We start from the raw sequence: 17,764 nt of genomic DNA, 5'->3' as shown, positions 1-17,764 counted from the left end.
ACAACGTTTTATTTGAATTCAAATTCTAAATAAAGTTTTAAAAAATCAGTCATGACTCATTCCACTAATGATCCGCTGACACCTCTGTCATATCTCATACATTCAGTGCAGGGGCTGACATCTTTGAGGTATTTGATACCTCATATGGCAAACACTTACCAGTTGGTGCTTTTTGCCTCTGTTGTACTAGATCTGGACATCTGAGGCCCCAGAATGTGAAGATCTCTTGGGGCCCTTCGAGTGGCTCCTAAACACACAGACCGTTAAGATGGAGGTGTGGAAATCAATGATCTGCCAGAACAGCTCTGCCCTACTGACGGACTGGCTGCCTCTGTTGGACCAGGTAACAGATGCTTAATAACGGGGGTGCTTCTTGCCTAGTGGGTAGAGCGCGTACCATATTGGCTCAGACCATGTCGCAGTGGTCGTGGGTTCGGCTCAGACCAGTGACTGCATGTCATCCCCCTCTATCTCTCCCCATCCCCACTCTATCCCTGAATCTTCAACTATCAATAATAGGTTAAAATACCTAAAAAAGATCTTTAAATACAAACGGACAGTTATTAACAATTGAAGGGGTGCATAGCAACAGATGCTTAGTGTTCAATTATGTTTACAAATTCTGCCTTACATGTGATACAGTTATCTTGACTAAAAAGGTGTGTACTTCCCTTTCTTATTTTGAGTTCAAATTCACATTTACAGAGAAATACTTTATCTGTATATTTGTACAGTAAACATAAAAAAATATTATATTTTGTCCTGTTTTTTTATTTAAATTTTTTAAATGCTATAAGTATTCATTTTATGTTCATTGAAAAAAATCAACTAACATTATGTTTCCACAGGCAATGGAAGTGTACTACACTTTCACAGGCCAGGAAAACTACAACGTCACCCTCCCCATGATCCTCTCTGAGTGGCACAAGTTGTACAATAACAGTCTGCAGTTTGGAGGGCTTTGGGAAAGACTCGCAACAGACCTGGGTGGGGCATACTGGATGGACTGGATGCCAGACAACAGCAGTCATGATGTTTTGGGCACGCTTCAACAAAGGTTTTAATGACATATTTTCTATGAAATACTAGCAGGGTTTCATTCCAGTGCGCCACTGTACTCTAACTGCTTTTGATTTGAAAAGAGATGATTGATTACACCTTAAAATATGTTGACATATAAAAATCCCGCCTACATTTTTTAAGAAATTTGATAACGGTTCAAAAATTTTGTAGTTCAAGTAAAAAATAAAGGTGAATAGGAATATCAATTTCCCACCATAATGTGTTATCTTAAGTCGACGGTTATCATTTCACCGTCTTAATAGTGTTGTGTGTTTGCTTTGCTTGCAGTGCTTTCTTGGTCATGGTGAATTTGGGAGAAAAGCTTGAGAATAGTCAACTGTGGCCAGGGGTAAAGAGCTATTTCCACATGGTTTACTGGATTTTGAACCACAGGCCTGGTGTCGCTTCTCCACCAAACTGTGAGTCCCTCTTTTCTTCTCTTCTCTCACAATGACATATATTTTTTTTCATCCAATGCATTATTGTATAATGATGATCATATGGTCCGTGGACATTTTTTAATAGAAGATGTCACTGGGCTGACACATTTGAAGCACACATTTGACTGAAATATGTGCAGGGTTAATATGTGGAGTAAATAATTGCAAAATGTCTAAATTCATTGCCAGTCCAAGTTATGATTCGCTGTATTTAACACAATAGAATAACCAGAACCAATTCATGTAATATGTTAATCTTTCCCTTTAGGTACCGTTACCATGCCTTCATTAGCCCTTCATTGCGATACTGGTTTGAACTGGCAACAGTTTGTTCAAACAATAAATGAGGCTCTGATGTCCCCAAATCAAGATCTCCTGGTAAAGTAAGTGACACAAGTTTGTTTGTTATAATGAATGCTATCTTTTTGAATGTGTAGATGGTTCATGTATTGAGATATATGCTCTTGAAGTTTCAACTGTTTCAATCAGATGTTGACCAATCCAAACAGTCACTTGGTCCCAAGTTGGATTCCAGCCTGTCTCCCCCTGTCTTAAACAATTTCTATCATCTCCTATAAAGACAAATTACAAAAAAAAAATACCTTTTTAAAAAAGTCATTGCAACCTACCAGGACCACTTCCACATGATACCAGAAATTGTTATTTTCACACTTTAAAATATTTACAGATTGAACAAAAAAGGTTTAGTGTTAAATTAGTAACCTAAGGAGTGACCGTTTGTAGATAGTATCTTTGGATAGAGCTAGAATAGCTGTTTTCCCCTCTATCTAGTGTTTGTGCTAAGCTAGGCTAACATACGGTCGACCTGAGCTCCATTGCAAATGTGGAATTCAGAATAGTACTGACAAGAAATATTATTTATTGTTGTTTACGTTTTACATACATTTCCAATTTATACAATGATGCTATATTCTCTCCCACTCTTCTCTTTTTCTCTGTAGTTATCTCAAAGGAACTGTGACTCTGTTGCAACATGTGTACGGTGACCTCTATAAATACCTAGCGGGATCATATTTGAAACAAGAAATCCGAGGTGGAGATGCGCTCTCTGCCTACCTTATTAACCTGATGAATAACCTGGATGGCCTTGTCCAGAACATCTCTGCCCTTCCTGACAAAGACATATCTAACCCTGATGTCATGCTTCCCCTCATTGGTAACCTGTTCAAGTCCACAGGTCTGACACCACTACTGCCTCTGCTCCTCAGTGATGGTCCCCTCAATGTCTCCACAGTGCTGGACGTCACCTCCAAGCTTGGCAGGCTCAACCAGCATATTTTTACCTTCAATGAGACGGACCCAACAATGCCTCAATTGGAACAGTTGATAAAGCAGTTCCTCTCCTTGGAGGGTAACCTCACCCTGTCTCTCTCCAACATGATGGGACACACTGTGCTTAGCTATTCAGAATACTTCCTCCCTGAGAGTGTGGCCCATCTCAGAGAAGCCATCCGGCCTTTCACCAACCAGACCTCAGCAGGCATTGTGGAGGCCATCATCAGTGCAATGGAGCTATTGAAAAAAGTCATGGATAGTCCAAATGGTGACCCTACTACCATCATTCTTGGTTACATACATCAGCTTCAAGAATTTGTGGTGTCCCTGGTTAGACTGAGAAGAATCCAACATCTCCCAGTGCCAGGTGGGAATCTGAGCACTGACCTCTACCCGATTTCCAAGGACTTTCTGAACCTCCTCACTCCGGAGAGCCTTCAGAACCTGACTCAAGCTGGACCGGATGTTGCCCAGGATATTGTAACACAAAAATTTGTCCAATTCCTACCACTGGAGGGCCGACGGGAAGCTTTTGCCTTTTTCCAGGATTTTAAAGCTCTGCAGGATCAGATAGCCAGCTGTGCAGAAGGCGAGAACTGTTTGGCTGGGATCTCAGAAATCTTTGCATTCCTTGATCAGATATTAGATATGATGCTTTCGACTGATGGGGCTGTCAACATCCAAATATCTGCAAACAACTCTGTTCTAGGGGTACAGAAAAATGAGGAAATTGCATCCCTGTTCTTTCCACTCCTGCTGTCCTCAAATGATGCTGCCTATGTGGAAACATTCAAGCAAACCCTTTATTTCATCAGATTGATCATTGCCAGACCAAATGTTACTGTGGCCGATGTCCAGAATGCTCTGCAACAGTCAAACCTAACCGTTGAGGCGCTGAACAGCATTGCAGCACTAGCTGGGGCTGCAAACGTAAAGGACCTTATGTTAAATGTAATTGAGATTATCAATGCTCGCCAGTGCTTCGAACCACAGGATAACCCCACAGTGACGGTCCAGTGCGTTACGGGATTGATAAATGGGGTCGGCAATTTCCTGGCACACGTACCCGCTCTCCGTAATGAGACCATTGTCTCCCTCATCCCGTTAATCGTCAATGACATAATCCGTGACCTTGCCCAGGTTAACTTCAGTTCCGATCCTAACATGGCTCTTACACAGACACTGAACGTCACCCTGTCTAACATCAAGACACGCCTCCAGCAGAATCACCTCAACACTCCAGAAATCATGAATGAAATCAGAGTGCTGGAGGGTCTCATACAACTATCCGCCGACCCGACACCATTAAACTATCTTAACAGCACCTTGAATACGAACTCCATGTATTCTCAAAAAGTATATCTGGAGATTGTGGATTGGTACTTGAAAAGGCTGGAAAGTATCACAAGCAACAGCTCAGTCTCAGAGCTCCTCCATCCCCTTTTCTCCCTCACACAAATGCAAGTGACACTACAGCTTGCCCAGACGGACTTCTCTTTGTTTGTGAGTGAGAAGGTGGAGTACCTGATGAACAGCCTACAGTACCCAATAGATGGTGCAGGGGTGACTAAAATTGGCCTGGCAACAGTTGAGATTATCCAGGAGCTATTTGATCCCATAATACTCAACCTCGAAGTTCAGAAAAACATGTCGGGTTCAGAGGCTTGGTTAAACACCACAATTCTGTATGCCACTGAGTTCCAAATTAAGCAATACCTCAACCTCATACAAATGTGGATGAAACAACCCAGTGTCCCGCGGGTCCTTTCTGGTATGCTACAATGGGGAAACTCCTCCAAGGATGCCTCCAGTGCAGTTACAGACGTCCAGAACCTGCTGCACACAATGGTTAATTTTCTTAGTGACGATGAGCTGTCCTACCTCTCCTTTATTGGCAACATCACTCAGTCCCTTAACAAAGCCCTTATGGTGGCAGAGCAACCAGGTGGCCTACAGAGTGACCACTTCTCAGCAGCCATCTTGGAAGCCGTCCAAACGGGCATGCAGGTCCTGACCACACCCGCCGGAGCCCTGCCACCCCTGGTCCAGCAGAACATCCTAGAAATTGTGCATGACTCACTAAAGCTCATTGTCCAGTCCAACATGAGTTTTGCATCGTCACGTAACATCTCCCTCCTCATCCTGAAGAGGGCTGAGGGTCTCATCCAACAGACAGTCCCAGAAATGTTCGCCCAATACCTGCTTCCCATTCTCAAAGTCGCAACCACATATGTTGAGAGCATCTCTACTGTTGATGGACCGGACAACTGGAATCAGATGTGAGTGATGCTGCTACTTTCCTGATACTTCCATAAAGCTACATTGCCCAGATGTTGTATAAAGTAGTTGAAAAAGGCATCATTCAAATAATCATCAATTAATGTAGATATAAAATTGCAGAGAAACATGATATTTAAGTAGCATTAAAGAGACTTACAAATATTGAAAGGATAAACTAATTGATATGGTGCTGATCCAGATGAAGAATTTAAACCAAACAAAAATTATTTGATACATTGTAAAAAGACATGATGACGTTCTGATTAGACAAGTTTAAATGTCACATATTGTTGTGCTTTGTCTCTTCAGCATTTTGAATGAGATGAAGACAATCCAGAGCCTCCTGCCGCCAAACGGCACAGCAGAAGCGCGCTACGTCCTGGAATCTCTGCAAGAATTACTTCAGGTCGTTGTCCAGTCCAACATGAGTTTTGCCTCGTCACGTAACATCTCCCTCCTCATCCTGAAGAGGGCTGAGGGTCTCATCCAACAGACAGTCCCAGAAATGTTTGCTCAGTACCTGCTTCCCATTCTCAAAGTCGCAACCACATATGTTGAGAGTATCTCCACTGTTGATGGACCGGACAACTGGAATCAGATGTGAGTGATGCTGCTAAATTTACATTACAGTGCTGTTTGAAAGTTTGTGAACCCCTTTAGCATTTTGGAATTTTATTGTGTTTAACCTGTATGGGTTCAGTTTGGTGAGCCTAAACTGACCTGGTTTGATCTCTGTTTTATCTAGTGCCACCCAATTTCTTCCCTAAAGAACTCTCATTACATTGGTCTATTTCATCAATCAGTTTGGCCCACCTGATTGTTTTTACCTGCTTGATTTAAGCAATGCAGCTCAGGGTTCACAAACTTTTGCAGATACAACAGAATCAGAATCAGAAAGGATTTTATTGCCAAGAAGGGTTTTACACCAACAGTTGGCAAATAATTTGTTTTATCTATTTTAACAATTGATTTCTGGAAAAGAAAAATGTCGTTATAATGGAAGTCAATGGTACAAATCGTGTAGTTAACGGTCCCAGTGTAACAAAAACATCTCACACAGTCAAAATGAAGTAGATAAGGATGAAACTCAGAATATCCAAACTTCATTGAAAAACACACCTCCTTACCACATTTTATGGCTAGGGAACAATCACAGCCAAAAGTATCTAAAAAATGCAACCCCAGATACACAAATCTCCACCAATGGGGCATAAGGGTTAAACAATAAAATTCCAAAATGCTCAAGGGGTTCACAAACTTTCGAACAGCACTGTATATATATATCCATAAAGCTACATTGCCAAGATTGTATATAAAGCAGTTGAACAAGGATTCATATTAGCCATCATCAACTAATGTGGACAAAAGAATGCAGAGAAACAAACAATATTATATGTATGATAGTAATCAGTCAGAATTATTGGAAATATGTTACCATCACTGTAAAGTCACATTGAACCAATCAGATACCTTCTAAATGATATGCAGTGTGAATATTTAAGTACCATGAAATAGCGATTGACATGATGAATTAATTAAAATGGTGCTGATCCACATGGGGACTTTAAACCAAACAGAAAGATGCAGTCCTGCAATTCTTTGATACATTGTAATAAGACATGATGACCTTTTGATAAGACACGTTTAAATGTCACATGTTGTTGTGCTTTGTCTCTTCAGCATTTTGAATGAGATGAAGACAATCCAGAGCCTCCTACTGCAAAACAACACAGCAGAAGCGCGCTACGTCCTGGAATCTCTGCAAGAATTACTTCAGGTCGTTATTCAATCCAACATGAGTTTTGCCTCGTCACGTGACATCTCCCTCCTCATCCTGAAGAGGGCTGAGGGTCTCATCCAACAGACAGTCCCAGAAATGTTCGCCCAATACCTGCTTCCCATTCTCAAAGTCGCAACCACATATGTTGAGAGCATCTCCACTGTTGATGGACCCGACAACTGGAATCAGATGTGAGTGATTTTGCTACATTCCTTATACTTCCGTAAAGCCAAATTGCCAAGATTTTATATAAAGCAGTTGTAAAAGGCTTGCTATTAAGTTAGCACTCATCAACTTATGTAGAGACCAAATTGCAGCAAAACACACAATATAATATTCATAAAATGAGTCAGTCAAAATTATTGAAAGTATATTACCATGACGTCAAGGTCACATTTAACCAATCAGATTACCTCCTAAGTGATATGCAGTGGGGTTATTGAAGTATCATTATATAGCAATTATAATGATTAATTCATTTAAATGGAACTGATCCAGATGGATAATTTAAACTAAACAGAACGATGGTATACATGCTGTTTTGCAATTCGTTGATATCATTTGATGAGACATGATGACCTTTTCATTATACGCGTTTAAATGTCACATATTGTTGTGCTTTGTCTCTTCAGCATTTTGAATGAGATTAAGACAATCCAGAGCCTCCTACCGCCAAACGGCACAGCAGAAGCGCGCTACGTCCTGGCATCTCTGCAAGAATTACTTCAGGTCGTTATTCAATCCAACATGAGTTTTGCCTCGTCACGTGACATCTCCCTCCTCATCCTGAAGAGGGCTGAGGGTCTCATCCAACAGACAGTCCCAGAAATGTTCGCCCAATACCTGCTTCCCATTCTCAAAGTCGCAACCACTTATGTTGAGAGCATCTCCACTGTTGATGGACCCGACAACTGGAATCAGATGTGAGTGATGCTGCTACATTCCTAATATTTCCATAAAGCTCCATTGCCCACCTTGTATATAAAGTAGTTTAAAAAGGCTAGATTTTGAATAAACAATCATTAGCTACTGTAGATATAAAATTGCAGAGAAACAAACAGCGTATGTCTGCATGGTATTAATCTGTCATAATGATTGAAAATATGTTACCATCACAGTAACGGCAAATTGAACCGAACCATCTAAATGATATGCAGTGTGTATATTTAAGTAGCATTAAAGAGACTTCCAAAGATTGAAAGGATACATTAATTGATATGGTGCTGATCCAGATGAATAATTTAAACCAAACCGAAATTATTTGATACATTGTAATAAGACATGATGACGTTCTGATTAGACAAGTTTAAATATCACATATTGTTGTGCTTTGTCTCTTCAGCATTTTGAATGAGATGAAGACAATCCAGAGCCTCCTGCCGCCAAACGGCACAGCAGAAGCGCGCTACGTCCTGGCATCTCTGCAAGAATTACTTCAGGTCGTTATTCAATCCAACATGAGTTTTGCCTCGTCACGTGACATCTCCCTCCTCATCCTGAAGAGGGCTGAGGGTCTCATCCAACAGACAGTCCCAGAAATGTTCGCTCAATACCTGCTTCCCATTCTCAAAGTCGCAACCACTTATGTTGAGAGCATCTCCACTGTTGATGGACCGGACAACTGGAATCAGATGTGAGTGATGCTGCTACTTTCCTAATACTTCCATAAAGCTACATTGCCCAGATGTTGTATAAAGCAGTTGAAAAAGGCTTGATTCAAATAATCATCAATTAATGTAGATATAAAATTGCAGAGAAACAAACATATGCCTGCATAGTATTAATCAGTCAATATGATTTAGAATATGTTACCATCACTGTAAAGTCACATCAAACCAATCAGATACCTTCTGAATGATATGCATTGTGAATATTTTAGTATCATTAAAGATGCTTTAATATATTGAAAGGATACATTAATTGAAATGGTGCCGATCCAGAGGAATAATTTAAACCAAACCAAAATGATTGGATACATTGTAATAAGACATGATGACGTTCTGATTAGACAAGTTTAAATGTCACATATTGTTGTGCTTTGTCTCTTCAGCATTTTGAATGAGATTAAGACAATCCAGAGCCTCCTACCGCCAAACGGCACAGCAGAAGCGCGCTACGTCCTGGAATCTCTGCAAGAATTACTTCAGGTCGTTCTCCAGTCCAACATGAGTTTTGCCTCGTCACGTGACATCTCCCTCCTCATCCTGAAGAAGGCTGAGGGTCTCATCCAACAGACAGTCCCAGAAATGTTCGCCCAATACCTGCTTCCCATTCTCAAAGTCGCTACCACATATGTTGAGAGCATCTCCACTGTTGATGGACCCGACAACTGGAATCAGATGTGAGTACTGCTATATCCCTAATTCTTCCATAAGCCAACATTGCCATGGTTCAGTGCTATGCTGTTGAAAAGGACTTGGAATTTGCACTCAATAACTAATGTCGATTGAAAATAACTGTGTAACAATATTATATGTATAATATTAATCAGTCAAAAGCATTATAGATGTTGTTACCATCGCTGTGAAGTCAGCAAGCATAGACCTCCAGCTAACTTCTAAATGATATGCAGTGTGATCATTTTAGTAGCCTTTAACAGTTATTGAAAAGTACAGATTCATTGAAACTGTGCTCCAATTTATAAATCTATAAGTGTGTAGTAAAATAATTGGTTTTAAATCAGAAGATAGGTCAAATTGGTGTCCTTAGTAATTCAAGTGGCATTTAGTTGTACTGTACCACCAAGTAGTTGATGGATATTAATTGCATTCATCTTGCATGTCAGAATTATTTTTTTTTTTTAATAGATAACAGCAGGCGAGGCTAGTGCCTTTCCAGTGATCACAGTAAGCAACCACTGATCTAAATGGATCATTCAAACCAAACAGAAATATGGGCTCCTGCAATTCTTTGATACATTAGAATAAGACATGACGACCTTTTGACAACACATGTTCAGATTCCAGTTATTTTTGTACTTTGTTTTCTAAAGAATTTTGAATGAGATGAAGACGGTCCAGAGCCTCCTGCCACCGAACAGCACAGCGCAGGCTTACGTGTCGACCCTCATTGACATCACTCTCTTCATCTTGGAGGCTGGCCAAGGCAAGTCTCTGTGTGACTGTAGGGGAACAACATGTTGAATCCTGATGAACTCTGATCGACTGAAGGTCTCATTGTGCACTTTATTGTTTAATTGGAAATGCCAGACAGCATGAGAGCTGTAGATCAAAGTAGCACAATGTGTCTGTTGTAAAAATAAATTAGCTGCTTCACTCCGGGTTTCACACGGGAGAGTATGTGAGCATTGTTTGACATGGAAATTGAGGTGCACCTTTTAATACAAAAATGTATTGTGATTTCAGGCAACATGAGTCTCTGGGCAAGCTTTGAGAATGCATCAGTTGAAGATGTGCCCCAAATTATTGGCAAGGTAAGGCTTAAAACACTGGCAGGTGTATGAGAGGTTTGTGTTCATATTTTTTCCTCCTTTTTAAATAGGTTTAGTTTGGTCAGTGCCCAGTTGCAAACTGTCATGTCTCTGAGAGGGCATTGAAATGCAGTATCATTCATCATCATAATCAGACAGACGGAACAAAAAAACATGATCTTATAATGTATTAATGTTCTTATAATCATTCCCGTATGAAAGAGCATGTGTTACAAAACCCTTGTAACTGAGGTTTTACATTTAATCACATATAATTGGTGGGTGAAATATGTTTCACCCACCACTAATTCTTCCCTTTTTTATGTTTATCAGATTGGCAAACTTGTGAGCATGCTTTGGGCACGCATCATGGGAGGCTCGACTGCTCCACCTCTGGGGGCATTTGCTCATCTGGCTCCCGTGCTGGAGCAGGTGATGACTGGGAAGGCAAACCAAGACACATGGGACAAGTAAGTTTAATTACCACTTGAACTGAAAACAAACCTACTTGGCACTGGTTAGACAACACCTCAATATTGGATTGCTTAACTTGTCTGTGAGAGATTATAGTAACGTTTATGTTTTTGTTTTCAGGATAGACTGTTGTTCAGTTGCTTCCAACTGCCCTAAACCAAATGACATGTTGTTGTTTTTTTACACAGCCTTGGAAAGATGCTTGAAGCCGTGCTTTTGATCCTCAATGGAACTGAGCTATGGGACAGCATTCCCTCTGTTATCCTACAGTTTGAAAAGATCATGGGAAGCACGGTGAAAGAAACACAAGCAAGGAATGGTGAGAAATAATACATCTGAACAGCAAAGACACTTGTCTTACATTTGTAAAGCCAAGACAAAGATAGACTGTTAAGTCATCCAGAATCATCACTGTTACACAGCAAGAAGAAACAAGACTCACTGTCAAGAAAGAATTGTTTCCTATGTTCAGTTCATGTAAAATATGAAACACTGATGTCACCTTTTTAGACTTGGTTTAGTAATGTCTTTCAGAGCACACGTTACACACCCTGACACACCTTTTAAAAATAGCCATTCAAAACTACAGTGTCTTTTTTGTTTTACCATTCTACAAATATAACCAGTTTTCTTATCAATACCCAATATCAAATATCAATATCTTTATTTCAAAACGTATACTCATTCATATTGTTCAAATCTTCTGTTTCACCCTTTCTACCAGAGCTGATACTAAGCCTTCAGGGGCCTGTGGCGACCATGATGATCGAAATAGCACAGTCTGTGAACACAAGTCGTTTTAACCTGTCTGAGTTCTCGGAAAGAATGCAGGATGCGATTGAACAGACGGTGCAGGCGGTTCATCAGGTTAGACTTCTATTGTTTTCCCTGGGCTGGAATTTGCACACACCTTAGCACAGTGATATAATCATATCACAGTCAGTGAGTTGCTGGTATTTCTGTTCTCTGGACATGTTTGCACGTGTGTGTCTGTGTGTGTGTGTGTTTTGTGTGTATGCGTGAGAGAGAGACAATGAGCTTTAGACGTGAGCTACAACATTAAGGTTTGGTAACTGTCTGTTCCACCTGCCTGCGTGGGCATTGACATCCTTATCTACCCATCAAAAATGCTGTTTGACTTACAACATCGACTTACAAGTAAAAAAAATATCACGTGGGTATTACCAGTTAACTCCTCCATTGACGACATTTGAATGCAGCTGTCTAGCTGAGATTTCTTGTTTGTATTATCTCTGCCTTATCTAAAGGTAAACATATAAGTCAGTCAGTGGTGAAAAGTAACATATAAGTCAGTCAGTGGTAAAAAGTATAGATTTGGTGAACCTGATATAAGGTTATTTGATCTGCAATATGATAGAAAGCTTATCAGAACTTGTAATGTTCCTAAATTAACATCTTTATTTTTTTTCAAAAACTGTAGAGTGAAAACAGGAAATTACACCCTGTAAAATCAAAGTGTTTCCCTAAGCTAACAAGCTGCTGATGGTAGCTTGTTAACTGCACATACATCGATCTTTAAGCCATAAGTCATAAAAGGCATATTTGCCAAAATTCAGTTCAAATTTACTCTTACATTTATAGACACTGCAATGCACTTCTTAAACCAAATTTTCTTTATCTGGCCACACATCAAATGTTTCTATTGTTGTGTGTGTGACTGTAAAACAAATCCAGTATCAGATGGACCTTTATCCATACGGGGACACAACTGTACTTTCTGCATAGTGTAACAGTTTTTGTTATTTTTTTTCGTCCTTAGTATTCAAAGAAACATTAGTATAACCTGTTTCTGAAACTATATCTGGCCCATTGTATGTGTGCTCCTACAGTTTGTGTGTATTTAGCGTATGCTCGGGTGTGTAAATGGCATGGCAATCTGTGAGAAGCAATGATACCTGTGTGAGACTTCTGCCCTTTTACTAGCTTCTATGTACACCACATGAACAGAGAGATTGTTATTTCCCTGATGCCCCTGCCTTTTGTCTACCAACTGAACTAGTTCTCCCTGAACAATGCATGTGAAACCTGATAATATCTTTGTCTTTTTGTCACCATTTTTCTCTCTAGGCTAATGGAACATTGGAGTGCAGTGATGCTCTTGTAGTATGGGATCCAGTAAGAGAGTCAGCGGGGATAAGCCATGCTGCCATGGCTATGTGGTGCAACATCAACCTGCAGCCTATTTTTGAGGCCTACAGTCAATCCCAGACAGTCTACGACAATCTCAATATGAGTGTGAGTAGGTTCATGACAACTTTAATAGGAAATGTCAAAATATTAGTTTTTGAAGAAAGGATACAGTATTACTTTCTGAATTTGTTTCCTCAGACTAAAATATTGAAATGTTTTCCCAAAACGAAAAAGAAAATCACCACCTGGTGGCAGTGTTGACACACAGAGAAAGCTGCCACAACGCTAACTCTTCATTTGTGCTGTTTGTTGTCTGTGCAGCACATGGATGTGGGACCAATGACTGTGAATGCCACAGTTGCCAGGATTGTCACGACTGTGCAGTCTCTCTACCACGTCAACATTAACAGCTCGCTTGTGCAAGAGCAGTTCGTCCTGGCTTTCTTTGCACAGTTCTCTATGCTGGCAGGCCAACCTCTGAGCCCAGAGGCACAGCTTAACTGGCAAAAGCAGCTCCAGGACATGCAGTTGCAAAACAGGTAATTATTTACTACTACAGCCAAGTCATATAAAATGTTGTGCCCTTCAGTGTATCTATGGTTTACCTTTCTTGCAGAGGAAAATTCATCACAAAACACTTATAAATCTGGCGTCCATGATTCATATAATTTTTAATAATGAGACATCACCTCATATATAGCCTTTTAAGACTGTGGAAACCTGAATGTAAAAAATGTGTTGCACCATTGGTAGATGAGAAATACCAGACCATACTAAAGCCATGGGATACGAGGACAGTGCAACTCAATCTAGTCAAAAAGAAGGGCAGACGCAAAAGAAATCCCACTGAACAACACAGTCTGATTATATTTAACAGCATTTATGAGACTGAATTTTAAGTGTTATGTTTCTATGGTGCATCCCCACACAAAGGCCATAGACACTCATGAACTCACAGCTCCTGTTATTTGTTGTTACAACATTATTTGCAATGTACCAGTCAGACCAATTGGATTCGCACATAATTCCAAAATGAATTGGAGGGATCATATTTTGCATTCAACTTGATTAATTTAATGTGAGTCTGCATGAAAACAGGCAGGGCTGTAAAGATAGCTACTTAACTGTGATTCAGTTAGCTGAGACATCCTCTAAAAATTGATATCCCTTTATATGCCAGCTGCATTAATGAGCCGGGAATGTTGATAAGGATCACATTCTGCATATCGTCGGGAATCAATCAGGTACATGAGTTATAGATCATTGATCACAGTGGAAAGACACTACACAGTCTATTATCAGGGATGAAATGAGGAATCTATATGAATAATCACAAAGCAAGTTGATGAAGAAATGTTACCACTGGTCAAGAAGAAATCAGAATTTTATGCAATCATTGAGTTGCGCAAATGAACCGAATACATGGTCTGAGTTGCATTAAAGAAGTCCTCAGTCCAATGTCCATAGAAGTGCTTTAGGTCTTATAATCATATAAAAGTATTTAAATTCACATGGATTTTTTTTTACATGAGACTTTTATATTGAATGAACTTATCTTGGCATTCATAACATTTCTCCTTTTTCTGCAGTTTGTCTTCCATCAAAATGCTTTTGGATCAGCTGCTTACCATCGACCCAAACCTTCGGCCTTACACTGACGCGGCAGATAAAGCGCTGAGTCACATCCTGGTCAACTACCAAGTTTTACAAGGCAACGGCTCAGCCCAGCACCTCTTTGTAGAAGCAGCAATGATCTTCCTAAGCTCTGCAAACATCTCCTCAGATGACCTCTTCTCCATTATAGGGGGAAACTTCGCTGGTTTCAACGAAGAATCTCTTGCGGACGCGATAAGGGAAGCCGTAAAACTGGTCATCGACATGAATATATTTGGGGATGTGCCTATGGTTAACCAATTCTTGGAGCAATTTTTGGCTTCCAACGAGACACGCTTGATAGTGCAGAAGGTGGTCGAGATGCTTGCGTGGTTGACCTCGACTCAAGCGTCTGGACTTGATCTGCTTACTCAGGCTGTGCCCAAAATCCTGGACATCCTCAGGCCGCTCTTGTCTCTTCTGACCCAGATGAGTGGGGACTTGCCAATTAGCATGGAGCAGTTTGAAGACGTCATTGGGAACCTCTTTGCGATGCTTAGGCAGCTGATGAGCAACAGCGATCTTCTGGCCCCCTTAGAGCACCATCTGAGTATGTTAGAGCAGGAAATGACAGGCGGAAACCATACAAAGAGGGGCCGTTTCAGACGCCAGGCCCCACTGATGCGGACGAGGGACCCCATGGATGACTTCATAGACCTGTTCTACATCGACTACTCCACCATGTTCAAAGCCATTGCGGTCCCTGTAGGCACAGAGGACATTATGGAGACAGCCCATGTGTTCTTTGGCAATCCTGATCTGAATGCTGTGGTGAAAGGAGCTACGAACGGCATGCCATGGGGTTTGAACTCCTCTCGGGAAGAGACCGTAGATTCTGCCCTAGGGATTCTCTCTTTGCTCACTGTCCCTGGCGCGTTGCAAATGTAAGTCTTATTTCCACTGGCTTAATAACTACATGTTTTATATCACTTTTGTTCTACTCCATTATGTTGCACTGTTGGCTCCTGTTTCATAAACACCTGTGTTTTCTCTTCCCTAGGTCCTCGGCGGATGTCCTGATGAAGGCTGCTTACATGATTCCCGAAGGATTTCCATTCTCGGAATTGCTAAAGAATATCTCCAGAGTGCTTGCCAATGAATCGGAAGGTAATTTTACAGTTCAGATCTACTGCCTCTCTCTCTCTCTAACTCAGTCAGGACACTTAGAGGGTTCTTTGACCAAGGGCTGCTTTATAATTAGAAATGAGCACTCATTAGTTAAATGAAGAGTCCCCAAATAAAGGATGCTTTAACGTTTCAGTTTCTCCAAATTAATTTAACCTTCTGACTCCTCAGCGAATTCCCTCCCACTCGTGCTTAGTCTTAATTTGCTACACACTGACGCTGCAGCTGGTGTTTACATACCTGCTGTGCCAGTATGTATGTGTAAGCACAGTCTGCCAGCCTGTGTCATTAACCATGACACAGCATGGAAGAGTGCCACCATTTTCTCTGACCTTCATAGCTATTGCGGGTCAACGGGAGGACCGTAAAACGTTTTGTTCACGCTGTTGTTGCTGTATACATGATTATAGTGCGGCATTATTCATTCGGGAGATATGAGGAATAAGACTTCACTTCAGCTTAGCTTGAGCTCCCAAAGAGCCCAAGGCCATATGGCCCTTCTCCAGCGGAAAGCCACTCAGCACCTTTTTAAATCTCATTAGCAAGGCAGAATTCAATCACTTATCCTGTCCGCCCTCGCTAACCGTCTCCCCTCGCACTCACACAAGTGGACATCCATGACCTCCTTTTAATTGGTGCCTGTGCTTGTGTGATAATGTTTTTAGTGCATAGAATCACTTTGTAAGCAGCAGCAGCTTCACTTCTTTCTCTGAAACCCCACTCATATTCTTCACACACAGTTACTCAGAGTTAACTGTTTTAATTGCAAAGGCCTCCAGGTGTTGAGCACACTGAGATTGAACATAACCATTGTCTAATTTTGTCCTATTTAAATATTCTGTCATAACTTCTTGCTGCCTGAGGTAGTGCCTGTCTTAGGGCTTGTCAGATGTGTTTTAATGCACAACAGCATCTAGTACTGCTGGCCCTTCTGGCCCCATCAGTCCCGCACAGGGCTTCACTTTAAGCACATCATTTGCTGCTCGCTGCCTGACAACGCTGCCCCCGTAATGGTGCGATTGGTAATGAAGCCTTGTGGGATGTCTTGTTATTCTGCCACATTGAAGACCCCTTTGCCCTCTTTTCCATCCCATCTTCCTGTCTAACTCGTATAACCTCTTTCTTACCCTCATATGTTTTCTCACTCTCCTCCACCCCTTCCCTCCCTTCACAGAGATCCTGATCCTCATACAAGAGACCATCCAAACAGCCGAGCGTGTCCTCCAGTTCAACCTAACAGACCACCAATTCACAGAGGGACTCGGCCACTTGAGATCCCAGGTCTCTGCCACTTTCACCCATTTATCATTCATCAAAATAGAAAGAAGGCACTTCTTCAGAATGTCTGAAAACCCTGTCTATAATCCTTTACGTGGTTTTATTTGGCAAAATTATAATTAGAAGTATTTACTAGTGCTTATTGAAATTATTTAATATTGCATATTGAGCTCATACAATATGACACTGCTGTTGTCAGGGCTTAAACACCCATGCACTACTTGTGCATATGATCAAAGTGTCCCTGCAGTGTTATGACTATGACTGTGTTGTCTGAGAGTGGTTGACACAATGCTTATAGTTAATTGGCAAGCAAATCGGAGCAAAATATAACAGCCGCAATGGCATGAATAGACAACTAAAGAAACAGCTACACCGATGATTAGACTTTGGCTGCGAGACAAAAATAATTTGTAGGTTGAGCGAGATGGTAATATGTTTTTTCTATTAAATGCTAAAAAGATTGTATTTGTCGCCCGTGCCAATAAAGCTGTGAATCATAAATAATAAGTGTTCCACTTTTCTCAGACGTGACGGGGAAACCCTGAGCGACAAAATCATTTAACAGTGATACCTTTCAGAAAAGACCCAAGGTTAATCAAATAATTTAAGTGGGTTCAAGTTATTTTGATGCGCAGTGAGACAGTGCTCTTGCAGGCTCTAACCGTACCCCAAATACCTGAAATTAATAGTTTCACGCCACAGTAACTGCCACTGACTAACCAACCAATCTTCACTTGCATAATGTTTTGATCCTGACATATGGTTCAGAAACCCTGCACTGTGCTCACTTGA

The 17,764-nt window shown here is 40.9% G+C and overlaps 1 protein-coding gene across 1 annotated transcript in view; it reads left to right on the top strand.

Annotated features, from left to right (window-relative positions):
- Positions 1-17,764, top strand: part of abca12 (ATP-binding cassette, sub-family A (ABC1), member 12) — an 87,016-nt gene that overhangs the window by 13,782 nt on the left and 55,470 nt on the right. The window contains exons 15-34 of the mRNA XM_080037758.1: positions 191-343; positions 849-1,057; positions 1,351-1,481; positions 1,771-1,885; positions 2,465-5,077; positions 5,388-5,678; positions 6,759-7,049; positions 7,491-7,781; positions 8,201-8,491; positions 8,909-9,199; positions 9,851-9,963; positions 10,224-10,291; positions 10,622-10,758; positions 10,951-11,081; positions 11,487-11,629; positions 12,851-13,018; positions 13,235-13,452; positions 14,503-15,450; positions 15,567-15,673; positions 16,866-16,972. Coding sequence (XP_079893884.1) covers positions 191-343; positions 849-1,057; positions 1,351-1,481; positions 1,771-1,885; positions 2,465-5,077; positions 5,388-5,678; positions 6,759-7,049; positions 7,491-7,781; positions 8,201-8,491; positions 8,909-9,199; positions 9,851-9,963; positions 10,224-10,291; positions 10,622-10,758; positions 10,951-11,081; positions 11,487-11,629; positions 12,851-13,018; positions 13,235-13,452; positions 14,503-15,450; positions 15,567-15,673; positions 16,866-16,972 — 6,816 coding nt within the window. The remainder of the gene's footprint in view (positions 1-190; positions 344-848; positions 1,058-1,350; positions 1,482-1,770; positions 1,886-2,464; positions 5,078-5,387; positions 5,679-6,758; positions 7,050-7,490; positions 7,782-8,200; positions 8,492-8,908; positions 9,200-9,850; positions 9,964-10,223; positions 10,292-10,621; positions 10,759-10,950; positions 11,082-11,486; positions 11,630-12,850; positions 13,019-13,234; positions 13,453-14,502; positions 15,451-15,566; positions 15,674-16,865; positions 16,973-17,764) is intronic.

The sequence above is a fragment of the Ammodytes marinus genome, assembly GCF_949987685.1.
Source record: "Ammodytes marinus genome assembly, chromosome: 12".
NCBI classification, from domain to species: Eukaryota; Metazoa; Chordata; class Actinopteri; order Uranoscopiformes; family Ammodytidae; genus Ammodytes; species Ammodytes marinus.
This window is presented reverse-complemented; position numbering and strand designations above follow the sequence as displayed.